The sequence below is a fragment of the Montipora capricornis genome, chromosome 3 (genome assembly GCF_036669925.1).
Source record: "Montipora capricornis isolate CH-2021 chromosome 3, ASM3666992v2, whole genome shotgun sequence".
Lineage (NCBI taxonomy): Eukaryota > Metazoa > Cnidaria > Anthozoa > Scleractinia > Acroporidae > Montipora > Montipora capricornis.
The window spans coordinates 26456444-26473943 of NC_090885.1; the positions used below are offsets into that span (position 1 = coordinate 26456444).

A 17500-nucleotide genomic window follows, 5' to 3' on the forward strand; every position below is an offset into this window, starting at 1 on the left:
CAACCGGCGGTATCGGGACCGGGTTGTGGGTGAATGTCCCTGCATCATAAGATAGTTTCCTGGTTGGTTAAGCGAGAGATACTAGATGGTTCAGTGAGACAAATTACCATGATCCCACGCTTAGTCTATTTTGCCATGGGATTTTTGATTCAGTGATAGCATGTTCCCTTGGTTAAAATTGTCCCAAAAGATACATTTAGAACAGCATTCTGGAAGAGTACTTTATCAGTGTCGTAGTATAAACCACTGCCACTCCATTTCACAGCACCCCACCACATTCTCCCTGTGGCTTTGCTGCTTGTTAATTTGCCTCTTGTACCAACAGTACTGTCAGCTACACAGGCTAATAAATTTGATTGCCCGTTCTACACTGAAGCATTTCTCTAGATGTGAAAAAAACTGCCCTCCTCTTCTTCTGCATAATTCTTTTTCGACGGGTGGTCATTAATATTATTGGCATTTTTATTTGCTACATCACCAGAGACTGTCACCTGGCAGACTTTTACGAGTGAATCTTAAAGATTCCAAAATATTAACCAAACCTTTGACGTGTTGGCCTTTTATTGTTGTCAATCCTAATTTTTCCATTTTACTCTGCTGATTTTGACTTGACAGAAGTCTTGCAATGTTTCTTTTTGCTAGGGGGGTGCTTTGCTCTCTTCAACGAGTGGACCTGGATACCACATCATGATTCCATTTCTGACAAGTTTCCGCTCCGTTCAAACCACTTTACAAACTGATGAAGTGAAAAATGTGCCTTGTGGAACAAGGTGCAAGAAAAAAATTGTTTATTATTAATTTGCATTATTATACTACTAATTAATAACTGTTATTACAATTAAGGTTGGAATTAATTTTTACTTTCCATGCATGTTTTATTCAATTGAAAGGGTGGGAGAAAAGGACCCACAGTACATGACTGTATGTTGTGTAGTGGTAAGAATTCCATATTCTCCACCTTAGGATGCATGGTTCAGGGCCTGACTCTGTGGCCATGCATCTGCTTTCAGACATTGCAATAAATTATATTATTATATAAACACCAATGAAATACCAAGTGAGCTTTGGCGCGAAAACATCATAATTATTTGAAATCACACTTGAAAAGATCACTGTTGTTATGGCTACATATAAAAATCGCACCTTTCGATGTCAAAGTGAAATCATTTAGTATTAATTTCATCAATGGTGCTTATGTCCTGAAGAGGCTATTAACAAGGCTGGTCAGCTATTAATTTAAAATAACTTTTAGTAGCTGACCAGTCTCTTTATTGACCTAAATAACTACTCTTGACTATATCAATTAGTGATATTAAGTAATTATTTAATTTTTATCTTGTTGCAGTGGTGGAGTTGTCATTTACTTTGATCGCATTGAAGTTGTTAATATCCTTGAGGCCTCATCAGGTACATCCTTCAGTTTACTAGTTGTTCATTTCTTACATACAGTATAAGAAATGGTACTTTCATTTTTGATTTGAATGTGTTCAACTTGGTAAAATTATTCCCAAAATATTGTACAGGTACTTAATGATGTAGTTCAAAGCATACATGTAAGGTTGTCAAAATAGTAAAATGAGTTTTTTTGGTGGATTCCTCCAGGAGCTGATTTTTTGTTTGATTGGAATTTTGCAGTGTTTGACATAGTGAGGAATTATACAGCAGACTATGATAAGGCACTGATTTTCAACAAAATACATCATGAACTGAATCAGGTATAGTTTTTGTTGCATCTTGTAATATAAGTAGTATAGCACCTCACACAACCTTTGAGAATCAATCTTCATTGAAGTGCTACTATGATGAAGAGAATCAGTTCTCGTTTTTCTTCACATTTCACATTATTTAGTACTTGCATTGAATGCTCAACAGGCAACTTTTTTTGCAGTAACTTCAAGAGGAACTCCACTTACTTGGTGCAGTTCTGACAAAAGATTTTGATCACGGTAATTTTTTGAGGCTTGATTTACTGAACTTTTACAGTAAAGTTCAGTTCAGCCGGGGGTTTCGTTTTAGGCAGGAGGCAGGAGGCCAGACGTTTTGTCCGGTTGTTTACCATTTCGTGTCTCAACTTTTTCCTTTGTTTTCTTTTTGGACTTGGGTATCTCAGGAAGCCATGGGCTGAAGAAGCACAACACAATCACTCACAAAAAATCCTTGAAACTAACAAGAAGTCACATAGCCTTTATAAATTGCTTACCAAATGGAATAATATTATTGATCAGTTGGCATTTCGTAAGTTTTTTTCTCCAATCTCAAGAATGTAAACAGCATTTCTGAGAGTTCATTTATATTTACAGGGGACCCAGGTCTCCTTGAGGGTTCGCTCCCAAGGCACTTGCAATCGACTTACAACTGAAAATAACCAACCATGTCTGGTAATTTCATGATCAAATCCGGTAGTTTGAAAACTACGTGTACTGAAAACACTGGCTGGTTCAGCTGAATCTTTAATAAATGACCTTTTTCTCTTTTTTGTAGTTTTGTAGTGCACATCCCCTTCAGGAAGTTTACATAGATCTGTTTGGTGAGTTTGTTGGCCTTTCTTTCTTTATTAAGACAGTGAATGCATAGCAGCACAAAGGCCAATGGTATTTTATTTCACTCTTAGAGGGAAATGGTTAAATCCTGAAGTGCATCATAGTGGAAAAGTTAATAATAAAGATACAAATATAGAATTATAATAATTGGGCTAATCACTTAAAATTCAACAAAGGGTGTTTGCAAATCGTACAACTTTACATTATGTTTCTTTGTGTTTTGTATTATTTTCGTTAGATCAAATTGATGAAAATTTACGTACAGCTTTACAACAAGATTTGCTTGCTATGGCTCCTGGTTTGAGAGTTCAGGTTTTGTATGGCTTATAATGTCTTCTACATTGTATTCTGGTACATATAGCTCTAGTACATCTAGTAAGGTTCTTGCGTACATGTATTAAATTTATTACCCTATGTGTTAGTTGAAGAAAAGTCTCATCAGTGATACATGTACATGTAAAAAGAAATTGCTGGTTCAAGCATTTTGGAACATTCATTGGAATACCAATCAGGGCTTCTGATATTTCTGATGCGGTCCCATTTCAGGTACATGTAAATCTGCAAAATGCCACAAAATTCACAGAAACATACATGTGCATGTGAAATACCGTGAAATTCGCCAGAAATCGTGGTACATCAGGATAAAATAAGTTTTTTAAGACTTATCTTCAAGTTGGCTGTTTGGGCTGTGTACTTACCATAAACTTGCATATTTTTCTTGAACTCTATCACTGCAATGAGTAAACAACTGATTATAACATCCCAAAAATGCCAGGCGTTCTTTGAATAGATTCATTTTGTGAAAAACAGGGCATGCAGGTGCCATATGATGTAAAAAGCTTTGCCAATTGACACATCTTTTGAGGGCATTGTAATTGTTGAAAGAGCAAATGATGGTCTCTGTGAAAAAGAACCTTGTGATCAAACAAATAGCAGGCTGCACTGCTTAACGCTTACATTTTCCTGTAAAATTGCTGGCCAGTTTTAGAAAGGCAACGTTGATAAGTAGTCTGTGTTTCTGTTGCTTTTGTTATTGCATAGGCTAAAGCTCATCAGTTTCCCAAATAAATTGGCAAAATTGCTGCCTGTTTTCATTAAAATGTTCCTTAGATCAGCATGAAACTGATTGCTTTCCAGTGAAATTAGCTCAGGGAATCTTTTTCCTTGAATTTTTCTCAGACAACCCTGCTAAATTTGCATTTTTGTTTTGCAACCTATCAGAAGCCCCGTATTTTGTTTAGGAGTACTTACATGTAGTCTATCATTCAAAGAATTTTTTCTTCATTGTCCTGCATGTTTTCTTGAAGGATAGAGGAATTGTTTGTTTTTGGAATTTGAGGATTGTAACGGTAAGTTGTTCTTGCTTTTTCTTTTGTGAAGGCTGTACGCGTCACCAAGCCGAAGATACCTGAGAGCATTCGACGCAACTATGAGGCAATGTAAGTGAAAGAGAATCTTTAACAAGCTACTCAAACAAAGTCCAATTTAATGGCCAGATTGATGTAATAATAATAATAATACCGTAATAATAATTATTATTATTATGATGGCTTATAAGTACTGTAGTACTTCCACCAAGTAGCTCTACGCCTACAGTGCACATGTACTAATTACTGTACAGTTATCCAGTCAACTCAAATAAACTGAATTCAAACATAAGTCTTTGAGGAGAGGAGAAAACTGAAGTACCCAGAGAAAGATCACTCATAGCTGGGTAGAGATCCATCAAATTCAACCTAAATTTATGATCAGTGCCGTTTCTGGGAAGCGAGTGCTCTTGCCACTGTGCCAGCCATGCTCCCTTAAGTGTCCAGAAATGCCCTAAATGGGCTTATTTAGATAAGCATCACAAAATGTCATCTTTCCCCTCTCCTCAGCTCCAACATTGCATCATCTTGATAGTTACATGATTGTGCATGTATATACATGTATGTATACTGGTGATAAAGGACATATCGAGTGACCTGTGAAAAGTGACCTGAACAAAAAATGCCACAAAAATGTCCCCCAAACTGTGCTCCTCATTAAGTAAAGATAAAGAGTCAATACAGATACTAAAAGCCCAGACTAAAGATAGCCCTTTCTCTTGTTCTAACGTTGTTATAATTATGATAATATTATATTGTAGTTTACTATTGGACTTAATGAAACTATTCACTATGTTCATTAAAGTTCAGCTTGCGTGAACATTTTTGAAGTGAGAACCTCCTTCAAGTAGATACATGCTTTGCTCCTTTGCTTTTACCTCCTACAGCTTGAAGACCCTTTGTGTTCTAAGAATGGCCAAAGACTTGAAAGGGGGTTTTGTTAATCGCTGGTTCAACCATCGCACGAAAAGCACAAAATTAGATGATGCCCAATTTTGACATCCAACACGATGTGTCCCTTTAAGTCTAAGCCTTTGCTACCTGTTTCCAACAATAAAGTAAGGGTAAAAGTTAGCGTTAGTTTTAGCTTATTGTAAATGCAGCTGCTTATATTTGCTTGAGGAACAACATTTGGGGGACACTTGATGACTTTAATTGTCTTTGTCCCAAGAGACGAGTGATGTTGGATTTGGGGAAAAGAGTTCCAAAGGGGACACTTCATGACCCTTTTTGAAATCTGTGTGCTTCTAATTACGTGTATCTCTCCTGGTTAACAACATCTATTGTAGGTCCACTAAAAAACTGTCTGTCTGTTTTAACCCTCTCCCGCCTAAAAGTGACACTTGTAGATTTTACTGTCTTACACCAGGCCTCGATTGTTCAAAAGGTGGATAATGGTATCGACTGGATAAAACACTATCCAGCAGATAAACAATAGGAAAACCAATTTAGTTATCCAGTAGATAGTGATTTATCCAGTGGATAACGCTATCCACCCTTCGAACAACTGGGGCCAGATGATTTTACTCGTCAATGGAGCCGCTTCATGGGTGAGAGGATTAACAATATCTACACTGAAGCTGCGCTAAAAGACTATAGCCCCCTCTTAGTTAAGTCAGAAGCTCAAACATGACCATGAAGCGTTTAACTCTGGTTCAGAGCTGGGGGTTTTTTAGTCTAAAAATTTTCCTTTATTGTACAGTTTTTAATATGGCTCTTGCATTTTCCTGTGCGTGCAGCTTCCATCTTATTTTTGTCCATATTTGGGCATAAAATCCCCAGTTTTGTTCCAAGGAAAAGAGTCATTTGCTTCGGATTAAGGCCATTAAGAGTTTTTTTTCCCAAACAACCGATCTAGTGGTATTTATCATTTTCAGTAATGCACAATAGATCTACATTTAGTTCTGGACAAACAGTGAATTTTTACCACTGCAAAATTAATGTCTACGGTAGGAGAAAAAAGTTAATTTACTGGATAAGAAGCAAATTAATACCCTGAGAATATTGTCTTGTTTATGAAGAAGGTTATGTCTAACCAAGGGACCATGGAGTTTTTTTGTTAATTGAATTAGTAGTAACTGTTTTTGTGCCTGATTGATGGATCTCAAAAAATGCAGGGAGGGGGAGAAGACCAAACTGTTAATTGCACAGCAAAAGCAAAAGGTGATTGAGAAAGAGGCAGAGACAGAGCGGAAGAAGGCTGTTATTGGTGAGTATAGCTAATTCAATTATGGTCACCGGGGGGGATATGATATTTCAGCACTTTATACCTGGATTTTGTTTTCTGAAGGCTCTTCTTCTAATTAATAATAATAGTACATGTAATTTAAGGCTTTATCAATAATTATTGTATTATATAATTATAAATATTTTTTGATTTTGACAAAATTTACACCTTAGATTAATTTGGTGCAAACAGAATAATACTCTACCTGCTGGTGAGCCAATGGTGACAATCGGTGTCTTTCTAATGCCCCATTTTTGGTGATTCCTATCACTGACAGTTGTTTTCCAAAAAAAAAAAAGAAAAAAATTAATACAGGCATAAGTTCAGCTTTTAGTATACTGCAAAGAAATAATTGAAATTGTCACAAGTGACGTTGTTGAATTCTGAATGTATATTTGCTGTTGTTTGTGTGTGTATGCTGTTGTTGCAAATGGACTTTATGTGTTGATCATTGTATTCATGTTTTTCTTACGATTTCTTAATATTTATTTCGGATCCTAGTAATAATGATTATTAAGACTTTTGGAAGTTTTTAACTACAAGCTCTTTATAAGGCTTCATTTGCTATTCCTTTTGCATTAAATTAATGTACATGTAACACGCAATTGAAGACGCAGTATTAGTGGGAGGAAAAAAGCTGGGGATAAAGTGTCGTCCAGGACCCGAGTGCCCCCTGCCACTGCGAGGCCAGTCACTGGGGCTAGGGTAGTGTCAGCGAGTGGCATACACTTATCCTTAAACCAGTTCTAATAAAAATGACAAACTACATATATATATAGATATTATATATATGCGGCAACAGTGTATCAGTAGAAGATGAGCCACCGTTAAGAACTACCAATAGTAATATGAGGGGATAACCCTATTAGGTCATATGGGAGGGAAAAAGCTCACTTCACGGTCAGAATAAATTGAGGGTTTCTCGGACAAAATGTGCACATAGCAAGCCGCAACAACTTTGATTGGGTGCAAAGCACACAAACAAACAGCTGATGCCATCAGTAAGGTACAGAGGTCAATTGAGCTAGATATTAACTACAGTTTATGCTAAAGCAGAAATAGCCATTATGGAAATTCTAACAATGAAAAAAAAAATATGTTCACTTTTGCCACTCTGTTTTTCTTTAGAGGCTGAAAAGGCTGCTCAGGTTTCAAAGATTCAATTTGATCAGAAAATTATGGAGAAAGAAAGCCAGAAAAAAATGTCTGAGATTGAAGGTGGGTAGCATACCATTTGCAATTCCACCATTTTTGTCAGTTCTCCAAAGGGATGAAAAATGGAGTATTTTTTAACATGCCTGTTGCAACGTGTATATTGAGACAATTCTAGGCAATGTTGGCCACTCAAGTTGACAGCCTTGTCGAACCTTTAAGCTTATCCAATCCTGGACAAAAACAACATTAGATATTTCGTACAGTACACTGTATTTTCCTGCCTTGTGGACCATAACCTCTGGAGGCAGTGTGCCCCAGGGGTAAGGCGCTTGCCGTGAGATCCAGAGATCCCGGGTTCAAGAACCGCTCTAACCACTTATTGAATTTGATCGCGGTAGTCCCTGGTTCAACTTCTCGGCCGCACTTGTTTTGAAATATCCAACTGGTTTTCCTCCGGCCAGTTGTGATTCTTAACAGTTGGTTTTGTTGTTCTGTTCGGTTCTGTTGCTTCGTTGACTGTGTTTCATTGACCCTGAAAAGCCCCCACGGGAGAGCGGTCGCACTTGTTTTGAACATGCGGATGTGCATGCTCCCTTCTCCCGCTTCGCCCAAAGCAATGTTGCTCAGCATGTACTTTAAGATGTGGACAGGATTATCTGTAACACACCTTCAGTGAAGTATGGCCAAAAATACATTAGTGTTTGATTCAGAATCTTCTGCTTTCTCCCCACATTTGTACACACAAGATTATTATTTATTTTTAACCTCTATGGATTGATCAACCTTTGATTTCCAGTGTGACGTTGTTGTGAGATTGCTCACAAATCGGTCATTTTCGTAAGATACTTCTCAGTGATGTATTTATCAATAGATTCTGTTCATTTGGCTAAGATGAAAGCAAGAGCTGATGCAGAATACTACACTGCCATGAAACTTGCAGAGGCAAACAAGGTATAGTTTTACTGGATACAAGTCGTGCAACCGATCGAGAGGTTGAGCAGCAACTATTTCTGCAAATGTCCTTGGGAAGGACATTTAAATCCTTTTTTCAACATGAATGAAGGAATGGTTTCATAGACGTGTACTCTTGACGACTGGAAGGATACATGGTCTCTCTATACAGGTTGCCCTCCAGTGTTTATTTTTCTCACGGAAGGATTACGTTTTTGCAAACGTTGGCCGTGTAGCACATATTTGAACAGACTTAACTGATTAGAGTGTAATGTGAAGTGCTAGTTTCTTACCCCATATGAACCATGTGAGCGTTAGCCTTACTAATGGAAATGGGCCCACACAAGGACAGACAAAAAGTCTGACCAGGGTGGAAATTGAACCTCACTTATGGTGTATTCAAATCCTCTGCCAATGCAAGTGTCCTATCTGCAGCGCTGCTTGCCTCTTGGATACCACCTTCAGTAGGTACTTGTCCTTCCAGTAGAGCCTCAGTTTTTCTAAAGGAAAACAGTCCTCTTTATCTGACCAAAGAACTGCTAATTTTTGGCCTTTATCAGCCTTTATTTCAACATGTATTTCGCACTTTTGATTTATCACAGTTCCTTTTTGTTGTAGCTAAAATTGACGCCAGAGTACTTGGAACAAATGAAATTCAACGCTATCGCGTCGAACACCAAGATCTTCTTTGGTCCAAGCATCCCTAGTGTATTTGTGGACAGCAACGTGTTATCAAGTGTAAATTCAGCTCGCAAAGGTCAGCCAGGCCAGGTAGGCTTGGTAATAAATGTTATTTTTGTTATTTTTCTCTGAAGCCTCAGCATCCTACCGGGTAGATTTATTTATAGAACGCCTCCCTTTGGGGGATCCAGCACGCACCTGTTGTAAAAGCTAATCAAAACAGAGCTATCTCAGCGTCAAGGGAAATATGATACTTTTCGCGGGAAAAAAACCTGTTCCTTAAAATAAATCTACTCTGGAAAGGGTTGACTTACAGAATAAGTGGTGGAGCTGGAGGCTCCTCTTCGTGAGATCGAACCAATAACTTTAATTTGGTTTTATCAACGGAGTTGATTCGCTCTGACGAAGGGCTAACGCTCGAAACGTCAGCTTTTAGAATCTCTGTACGGTGGTCAATTTACATTATCAACTCTGTTGATAAAACCACATTTTTGTATACTACTTCCCCACCGACGCAGCACCACAGCTTCTACAGAAACTATCCCCTTCATTCCAACCAATAACTTGAAGCCTGGTTCACACGTACGACGCAAATTCAGATGCAAACGCAAGGAAATACACGTGTGAACTACGTTAGCGCAAATGTAAGCGCAGACGCAAGAAAATGGGAAATTGTTTTGCATTTGCGCTAGCGTTTGCATTTCACACGTGTTAACCGGAGAAATGCAAACGGAAGCGCAAACGCAAGGTAAAAAAAGACACAGGTTCATTCTCGTCCACCACCTTGGAAAAAGGACTTGAACTGCGCCTGCGTGTCTTACTTCTCTTGCGTGTGCGTTGGACTTGTGAAGTTCGTTTGCATTTGCATTCACATTTACGTTTGAGTTTGCGTTTGCATTTGCATTTGCATTTGCATTTGCATTTGCGTTTGTGTTTACATTTGCGTTTGCGTTTGCGTTTGCGTTTGCATTTGAGTTTGCATTTGCTTTTGCATTTGCGTTTGCATTTGCGTCGTACGTGTGAACCAGTCTTTAGCCTGTCACAGCAACTGAACGAGAGCATGCACATAAACCAATGTGTAAGAATTAGTTTTGATTCTTATTGGTCAAAAGGAAATGTCGCGAGGAGTGTGACTCATTGGCCGTTTTATACCAGCGACGCATAATTCGTCTGGGACGAACTTGGCTAAACTTTTTTTCTGCGTCTGTTAATTGCTGCCGCAGTGAGTGAGCCTGAAGCGAACGAACGAGGCAGCTCTCTAGTCGGGAGAAGAACACATTTTCTTCGAAACGCAAGGGATTGCGGTTACAGTAAGAACAAAGGTGTAACAAATTGTGGTTATGCGCGAATGGAGGAACGAAGATGCGCGCTATGATCTTGTTACAATTTTGCTTCTCGTATCCTCAAACTATAGATTCACTGTCACGCAACAAAAAAATAAATTCGAATCGATCAACGATCTTGTTGTAGGAAACAAATCTTTTAACCTCCTCTCAAATTCTCAGGTCGAAGCGTTTCACGCAAAGTTTTGTATGGAGACTCCATGTGGTCAACGAAAAGATCTGGAGTTCACTTTGCGATGAAAGTGCTTACTTTTCGCTCATGAGATAAAATACATGTGTATGAACACATTTCTTAATGTACTTGAAAGGCTCAAACTGTTGAGATTCACAGGGACTGACATTTCTTTCAACCAAATAGCTTTGTATCATGGTGTCACACAAGGGAACAATTCGGAAATAATGCTGTATTTTCGAAAAGAAAGACGTCACGGGACTGGAAACTTCAGGAAAGGTTTATTTCTAGAACATTTTCAACCTCCTTTAGATAAAAATTCAGAAGACCTTGGGATTTTGATCTTAGAATTTGATGACGTCACTATGAAAACCATCTATTGTTTTCTCCCTTCTCTCCACTGGGGTCCAGAAGGAGGTCCAATTTAGGGTCCACGTTTTGTACCGTCCCTGCTCAAGACCTATTAAAATCTCCCTTCAATAGACCCAATGCATAAATGGCGGCCAAAAAATATTCTTTTGTTTATGTGCTAATTAGCCTCACTAGCCTCGTTTGCATGGACAAAATATAAAAGAAATGTTGCTTGAGAGCGAGGCTAGTGAGTCTCATTAGCACATAAACAAAAGAATACATTTTTGGCCGCCATTTATGCATTCGGTCAATTCCACGCACGAACCGTCAATAAATTGCAAGCACAGTTGAACATCCTCGTTCCCCTTCGGCAGCATTTCTATCATTTAGGTAAACTACAGTATAGTATAAAGAGGGGCACAAGACGCATAATGCGTCTCGATAAACAACAATAAAAGCAAGGTGACACACGCTAACACCAACCCGGTGTGGCCAACACATCACGCATGCGCACAACCATTTCACCCGGTCAATTAGCAGCCATGGACAGCTGTTTCGTGCTTTTGGGCCTCATCAGCATGGCGTAGCTAACATACCAGGCGGGGGTGTTTAGCACCCCTTTAAGTGGTATGTTAGCTACGCCATGCAGATGAGGCCCAAAAGCACGAAACAGCTGTCCATGGCTGCTAATTGACCGGGTGAAATGGTTGTGCGCATGCGTGATTTGTTGGCCACACCGGGTTGGTGTTAGCGTGTGTCACCTTGCTTTTATTGTTGTCTCGATAAACTATCCACTACAGTACGTTTTCGAACACGCACTAACTTAACTGGATAGTGCGTCCAGGCGCATTGTGCGTCTTGTGCCCGTGCGTCGTTATACTTACTAGACGAATTTAACAGACGCAGAAAAAACGTTTGCCCAAGTTCGTCCCAGACGGATTACACTTTTTAGGATGCAAGTCAGTTCGTTCGATCGACAAAAGTCGATTCGATCGAAGACTGTACTATTTATCAAATCTGTTTGAAAATATTCCCTCATACAGTTAACTTCGGAGTTGTGGAAAACACATTCTTCAAGGAACATGACCGCCAGCCGTCTGTTTCCATATTTGGTATATCGCTAAACGCCAAGGCGCTAGGATAGACTCCAGTCTTCTTCTATGCATGCCGATAATTTTCTCATTGAAACTGACAACACTTGTTCGTTTCATCATGGTAATAAAATCTTATACCCCCTGTTTCAGTGTACGCACGTGATAGCGAATAGCTAATTGAGCATTGTCGATCAGGAACGCCGAGAAAGAAATGCCGGCAACAAAGATATCAATTGAACACCGCGTTTCCGCGTCGCGCATATTACTTCGAGCAAAAAATTACACAACACAAGAACTTTTATTATCTATACGCTATCAAAACTGTAGTTTTTATTAACATTTACTCTTCGATCGAACTGACTCTTGCCTTCGATCGAACTGACTTTTGGTTTCGATCGAAACGAACATCGATCGAAACGACTTTCGATCGAAACGACCGGTTACCCACTTTTTATATAGCTCGTTCCGTCTTAACACTAGACGGATAGCATGAAAGACGCATAATTCCGGCGGCTGGAAGGATTATGCGTCTCTAGAAAAAAACGTCCATTCGGTAATAGGGAGCTTACATGTAAGAACGAGACGTTTCAATCACAGAGGGAAGTAGGTACATGAAGTCAGTGAACATTTCGCATGCTCAGACGGTAGAGTGTAGTAAATGTTGCCTTCGAACAATTTACTTCATTTGGTTTTTCTTAAATTCGATGATAAATAGTGGACAGTAGTGGACTTAAAGATGGCTCCGTTGAAATATAACTTCTGCACCGTCCGCTTTCTCGCTCTGATCGATCATTGTTTCTAGGTTTTTCAATATGTCGTAGAGACACCTTTTCCATTACGCAGGGCTCGAAATTGCGACCAATACGGTCGCATTTGCGACTAAATTTTTCCCTTTGCGACTAAAATATCTGGAGAAGTCGCAAATTTGCGACTTGTTGTCACCTTCGCTCTTTCGAAACAAAAGGGTTAACAGTTGCCACTTTGCTGCTACTTTTGCTAAAATAAACAAATAAATAAATAAATGACAAAATTATTTTGTTTCTCGTTGTGAATTTTCTCTGAAGGTAGCGTAATTGTATGGTAATTTAGCTGCGATGTTACGTGCACAGCTCCATTCCTTCGATCATTCGCCATTTTCAGCAGTTTCTTTACACACAAGTACTACAGGCTCATATTTTTCTGCTAAACCGCTGACAACACAATGCAGCGCGGCGATTTTGCGACTAAAATTTGCGAAATTGCGACTAAATTTTGGTATCTTATCGCAAAATGCGACTGGATTTTTTCGTTAATTTCGAGCCCTGTAATACGATTTCTTTTTTGTGGTCTTTTGCTTCAAGACACATATGTTCCGCACTGCAACCAAATAAATCGATGAAAAAATTCGAAAAAGATAACTAGCGCGTGACAAAATGACTGCGTGATGCGTAGAACGTATGTGCAATAACAGTAGCTGGCACCGTCTTAAGAGTCACGTTTTAGGCAAACGGCCGTCCGGTTGATTGTTTATGGTTTCATTGCTTTTCTTTTTTTTAGAAAACAAGCGAAAGTGAAGATGAATGACAAGACTTCTTAATTACCTGCCAATGAAACGCCGAAATTATGTCCATACATTCGTTCCAAATCAAGCTGGAGTGAGGAAATCCATTTGGTGCACCTCACGAAATCAGATGTCCTGAAAGCACGAATTTCATCCTAATTGGTTCCAATGCACTTCTGCATTAGCATTGCGTCCCCGTGAAGTGATCACATCAGTTTTTTAATATCCTAGTCAAAACAAGTTAATTCGCAAGGGGTATTGTTGAAAGAACGTAGATGCTGATCACTGCTGGGGACCAAACGTCTTAGATGGTGTTTAATTTGGATCGTTTACAAATTAAGGTGGCTTACTACAATTTTCCCAAGAAAAAGATCAAGATTTTGAAATCTGTGAAATCAAAGCAACAGGGTGTCTCTAATGAAGTGTTAAGGTCTGGCCAAACGCTTGCAACATTGTTGGGCACAACATCTTGCATAGCGTTTGGCCACTCTGTTGCGATATGTTGCAACATGTTGGATGATGTTGGATCAAATTGGAAAGCGGTCAAATTTTTCGTGCAATATTTTGAATGTTGGATGATGTTGTACTCGTTTGGCCACGTTCACGCAACATTGTTGCACTAGGGCATGCGCGCTAGGTCCACTTGTTGCACGCCAAGGGACTGGTGCACATGAACATTGACATGTTGCGTGCATTTGACCAGCCCGTTCAATACCTGCCGCAACATCATACAACAATGTTGCAAGATGTTGCGTTGAAATGTTGCGAGCGTTCGGCCAGGCCTTTAGTCACTGCAATTGCTGTAAAGTGTAAATTTAACAATCTAACAATTAAATGCAAATCAGAGGAAAGTGCTAAATAGAGTGACCGAGTTCCTAGTGTGGGGACTGGGAACTAGGCATTTCAAAGGCCTTTTTCTCAAAAACTAGCCGTACGACCCCACCTTAAAATTTCAGGATTTCCTTAGCGAGAAAAACCTGTCAGACAGGTTTTTACGCAAATGGCGAAAAGTCGATTTTCTTCTATTTTGATAATAACTGAAAAACTGTCTGATAGAATTGTTTTTTTAATGTTTACGGTTTCGTCTTCATATTGTTTACTAATTCCCAAAATTTCAACCCTGGTCGTGCGACTAGGTTTTGAGAATAACGCCTTTGAAATGTCTAGTTTCCAGTTCCCCCTCTAGTAGCTCGGTCACTATATTTAGCATATTCCTCTGATTTGCATTTATTTGTCAGGTGAAATTACATTTTACATCAATTGCAGTGACTAACACTTCAGAAGAGACATCCTGTTTCTCTAATGAAATATTTCACAGATTTCAAAATCTTGACCTTTTTCTTCGGAAAACTGTAGTACGCCACCTTAATCACATTTGTGATAGGCAGCATATTAAATGAACTTGAAATTAAGTGTTCTTATCCTTATCATTATAGATAACAAGTTTGTATTACGTAAGGCATTTTTCTACCTTTTTCAAGATAACAAAATTCTCCGAGTATGCCCTTCTATTTTATTTCAATAACATCTTAATTGATGCTCAAAAACGAAGTGTATGAACGGCTTAGAATTAGCAGTTCTCAATGTCTTGGCCTGTACAATATTGAGAAGAAAGTGAGAGATTGTATGTGCCAATATTTTAACCAAGTACAGTTTTTAATTTTGTCACACGATCTCTTCTCCTCTGATACTCTTTGATTGCCTTTTCCATTTCAAATTTATCCTTGCTTTCTAAAACTGGCGTTGTGGTCCGATTTACAGACGTTTTTACGTGGAAAGGATACTACGCTTTTAATGGCTATTGCCATTAATTATAACCGATTCCAAAAGCTTCTTTTCAACCCTTCACCCGGAAACGGCCCCCATTCTCGAGTAAAATCGTCTGGCGTTAGACAGAGTAAAATCTGTAATTATCACTGACTTACGATGCATGGAACGTGCGAGTAAGTTTTACTTTAATCTGCGATTGGTTGAGAATGTGGCACGAACGATTTAAGTCCGCAGTCATCAGTAAACACACACATCTGAAAAGTACTTTTATGTAAGGCAAGTACATGATGTCAAACCTTGAGAAAAGTGCGTTAAAGAGGACGCCATGCATTGTTGTGTTTGGACTCGTTGATACCAGAGGGAAAGCGCGGGTGTCGTTTTGTGGCTAGCTAACGTGAATACCCCGTCAATTCTGGAGAGTTCAGTAACGCAAAAAATCCCTAGTATTTATTAAGGGTCATCAAATATATTTTCATTAGTTTTATTTGCATTGCATTTATAACATATATACTGTACTGACAAAGGACATACTAATAAACAAAATTGTGACATCAAGATGAAAACAAAGAAAAGCTTGAAATAAAAGTTGGAAAGATCATTGCAGTGAGTGATAGGTACGTAAATCCTTCTCATAATAGGGAGTTTAAGCAAAGACGACGGCTACGGCAACGAAAACGTCTTTCCAAGATATAAGTTAACTCTATCGCAAGTATTTCGCGATTATTCCGTCTTGTTCACCTTGTATAATAAGAGCGAATTATCCTGTAACTGGATGGGTACGAACGCTTTTAAAGTCAAAACAGACAATGAATGCTTTCGTTGTAATATGCTCACATTGTCGTCAAAACCTAAAATTTGGTGATTTCACGTCGTTGTTTTGTGGAGTACGGTCGGAAATTCGTGTTGCACGTGCAGCACGAGTATTTCTCCTTTTTTAACCAATAATATTCTTGCTTCGTGGCGTTGCCGTAGCCGTAGCCGTAGCCGTAGCCGTAGCCGTCGTCTTTGCTTAAACTCTCTAATTTCAATGAAATGTCAGTCAGACTGATATTGAGAATGAAGAATATTATCATCTTAAGAGGTGTGATCTTGTTAAAACGCCAAATTCTCATGACTACTCAACAAAGAAATCCATGATACTAGTAAGGAGAAAGAACGTTTCCACCGTAGGAATGAAAGGGTTAAGCACTCTGGAATTGCAAAGAAAGCCCGAAAAAAATCCAGGCATGAAAAGCGTTTTTGTTTTCCAAGAAAAAGGGTAATATATACTGGGGAAAGGTCAATCGTCGCGTTTACGGCAAACGTTCGGCTCAAATTTGCGTTTTATCGAAGAAACTTGATTGATTTTAGTGCTTTTCGTGCATGTTATCGACAGATTTTAGGCAACTTCTTCAAAATGAGAGAGGGAGAAATGTCAAGTAGCCGCCTGCCGGGTAAAATCTTTCTAATGATGAAAAAAGTTCTTTAACAACTTTTACGCTATCTGTTCACAAGTGGTTGATGTCTTTGAGCAACCCTCAAGAGTTCAGTTAGGCGGACGGTCCTTATGCCTTGCCGAATGTTAAAATGCTTTCAGTTTTCGTTTCCTTCCACAGACCACTTGCAAATATTGACCAACGAAAGCCCTGAATAAAGAATCAGAAAAATGTTGACTCGGATAGAATTTAAATGATTTGTTGTAAGCACGGTTTGTTTGTTTGGATTAAAATTCTTTATTTTTGTAAATTTTCCTAAATTAAGCTAAAATCCGTTTAAGGATTCGAGTGTGACCAAAGAAAGTTAGCTAAAATTAGCCCTCCCCCGCCCGGCCCCGCCCCGCCAGGGTTTTCTTATCCCTCCATATTAGAGGGAGCAAAGGAATAGATCCAGGGGGTAGGGAGAGATCTTGGAAAGGGTGTTTTGCAATTTCAGAGTAATTGTAACGATCTATTTCAGGGCTTAACCTTGGTAACTGTGCCAAGAAAACATTTTTCTGTCGCTTAAAGATGATTCCTTTGAGTGGACTGTGGCATAGTGGCATAGGTTCGTGTGAAACACGCAGGCTGAGTACATTTCAAGTTTACAAACCGCCAATGGATCCGTACCACATTCTTTAGCCGTGTTTTTTGATCTTATCGATTGGAATCGCATTTTCTGGAACTAGTTTCAGGGCTCGAAATAACGGCCGGTCAACGGACGATATCCGAACTGATTTGGGAGTTGACCGGTCAACCTCTCGTCTTGCCGGTCATTTTGACCGGTCACATTTGATCGTTTTGAAAATGAAATAAACTAAAATTTCCATGCTGTTCAGTTGTTTCAGTTGTAGC

At 39.0% G+C, this 17500-nt stretch overlaps 1 protein-coding gene across 2 annotated transcripts in view; it reads left to right on the plus strand.

Moving 5' to 3' along the window:
• LOC138042697 (erlin-2-like) overlaps positions 1-15789 on the plus strand; it is a 22886-nt gene extending 7097 nt beyond the window's left edge. The window contains exons 3-13 of one of the 2 annotated variants that reach the window (XM_068888664.1): positions 643-770; positions 1346-1407; positions 1636-1715; positions 2482-2527; positions 2779-2852; positions 3921-3979; positions 6025-6116; positions 7263-7352; positions 8161-8240; positions 8859-9011; positions 13418-15789. In XM_068888664.1, the coding sequence (XP_068744765.1) occupies positions 643-770; positions 1346-1407; positions 1636-1715; positions 2482-2527; positions 2779-2852; positions 3921-3979; positions 6025-6116; positions 7263-7352; positions 8161-8240; positions 8859-9011; positions 13418-13444 (891 nt within the window). In that variant the 3' untranslated portion in view covers positions 13445-15789. The remainder of the gene's footprint in view (positions 1-642; positions 771-1345; positions 1408-1635; positions 1716-2481; positions 2528-2778; positions 2853-3920; positions 3980-6024; positions 6117-7262; positions 7353-8160; positions 8241-8858; positions 9012-13417) is intronic. The other variant, XM_068888665.1, reaches the window with a different exon arrangement.
• The last annotated feature ends 1711 nt before the right edge of the window (positions 15790-17500 follow it).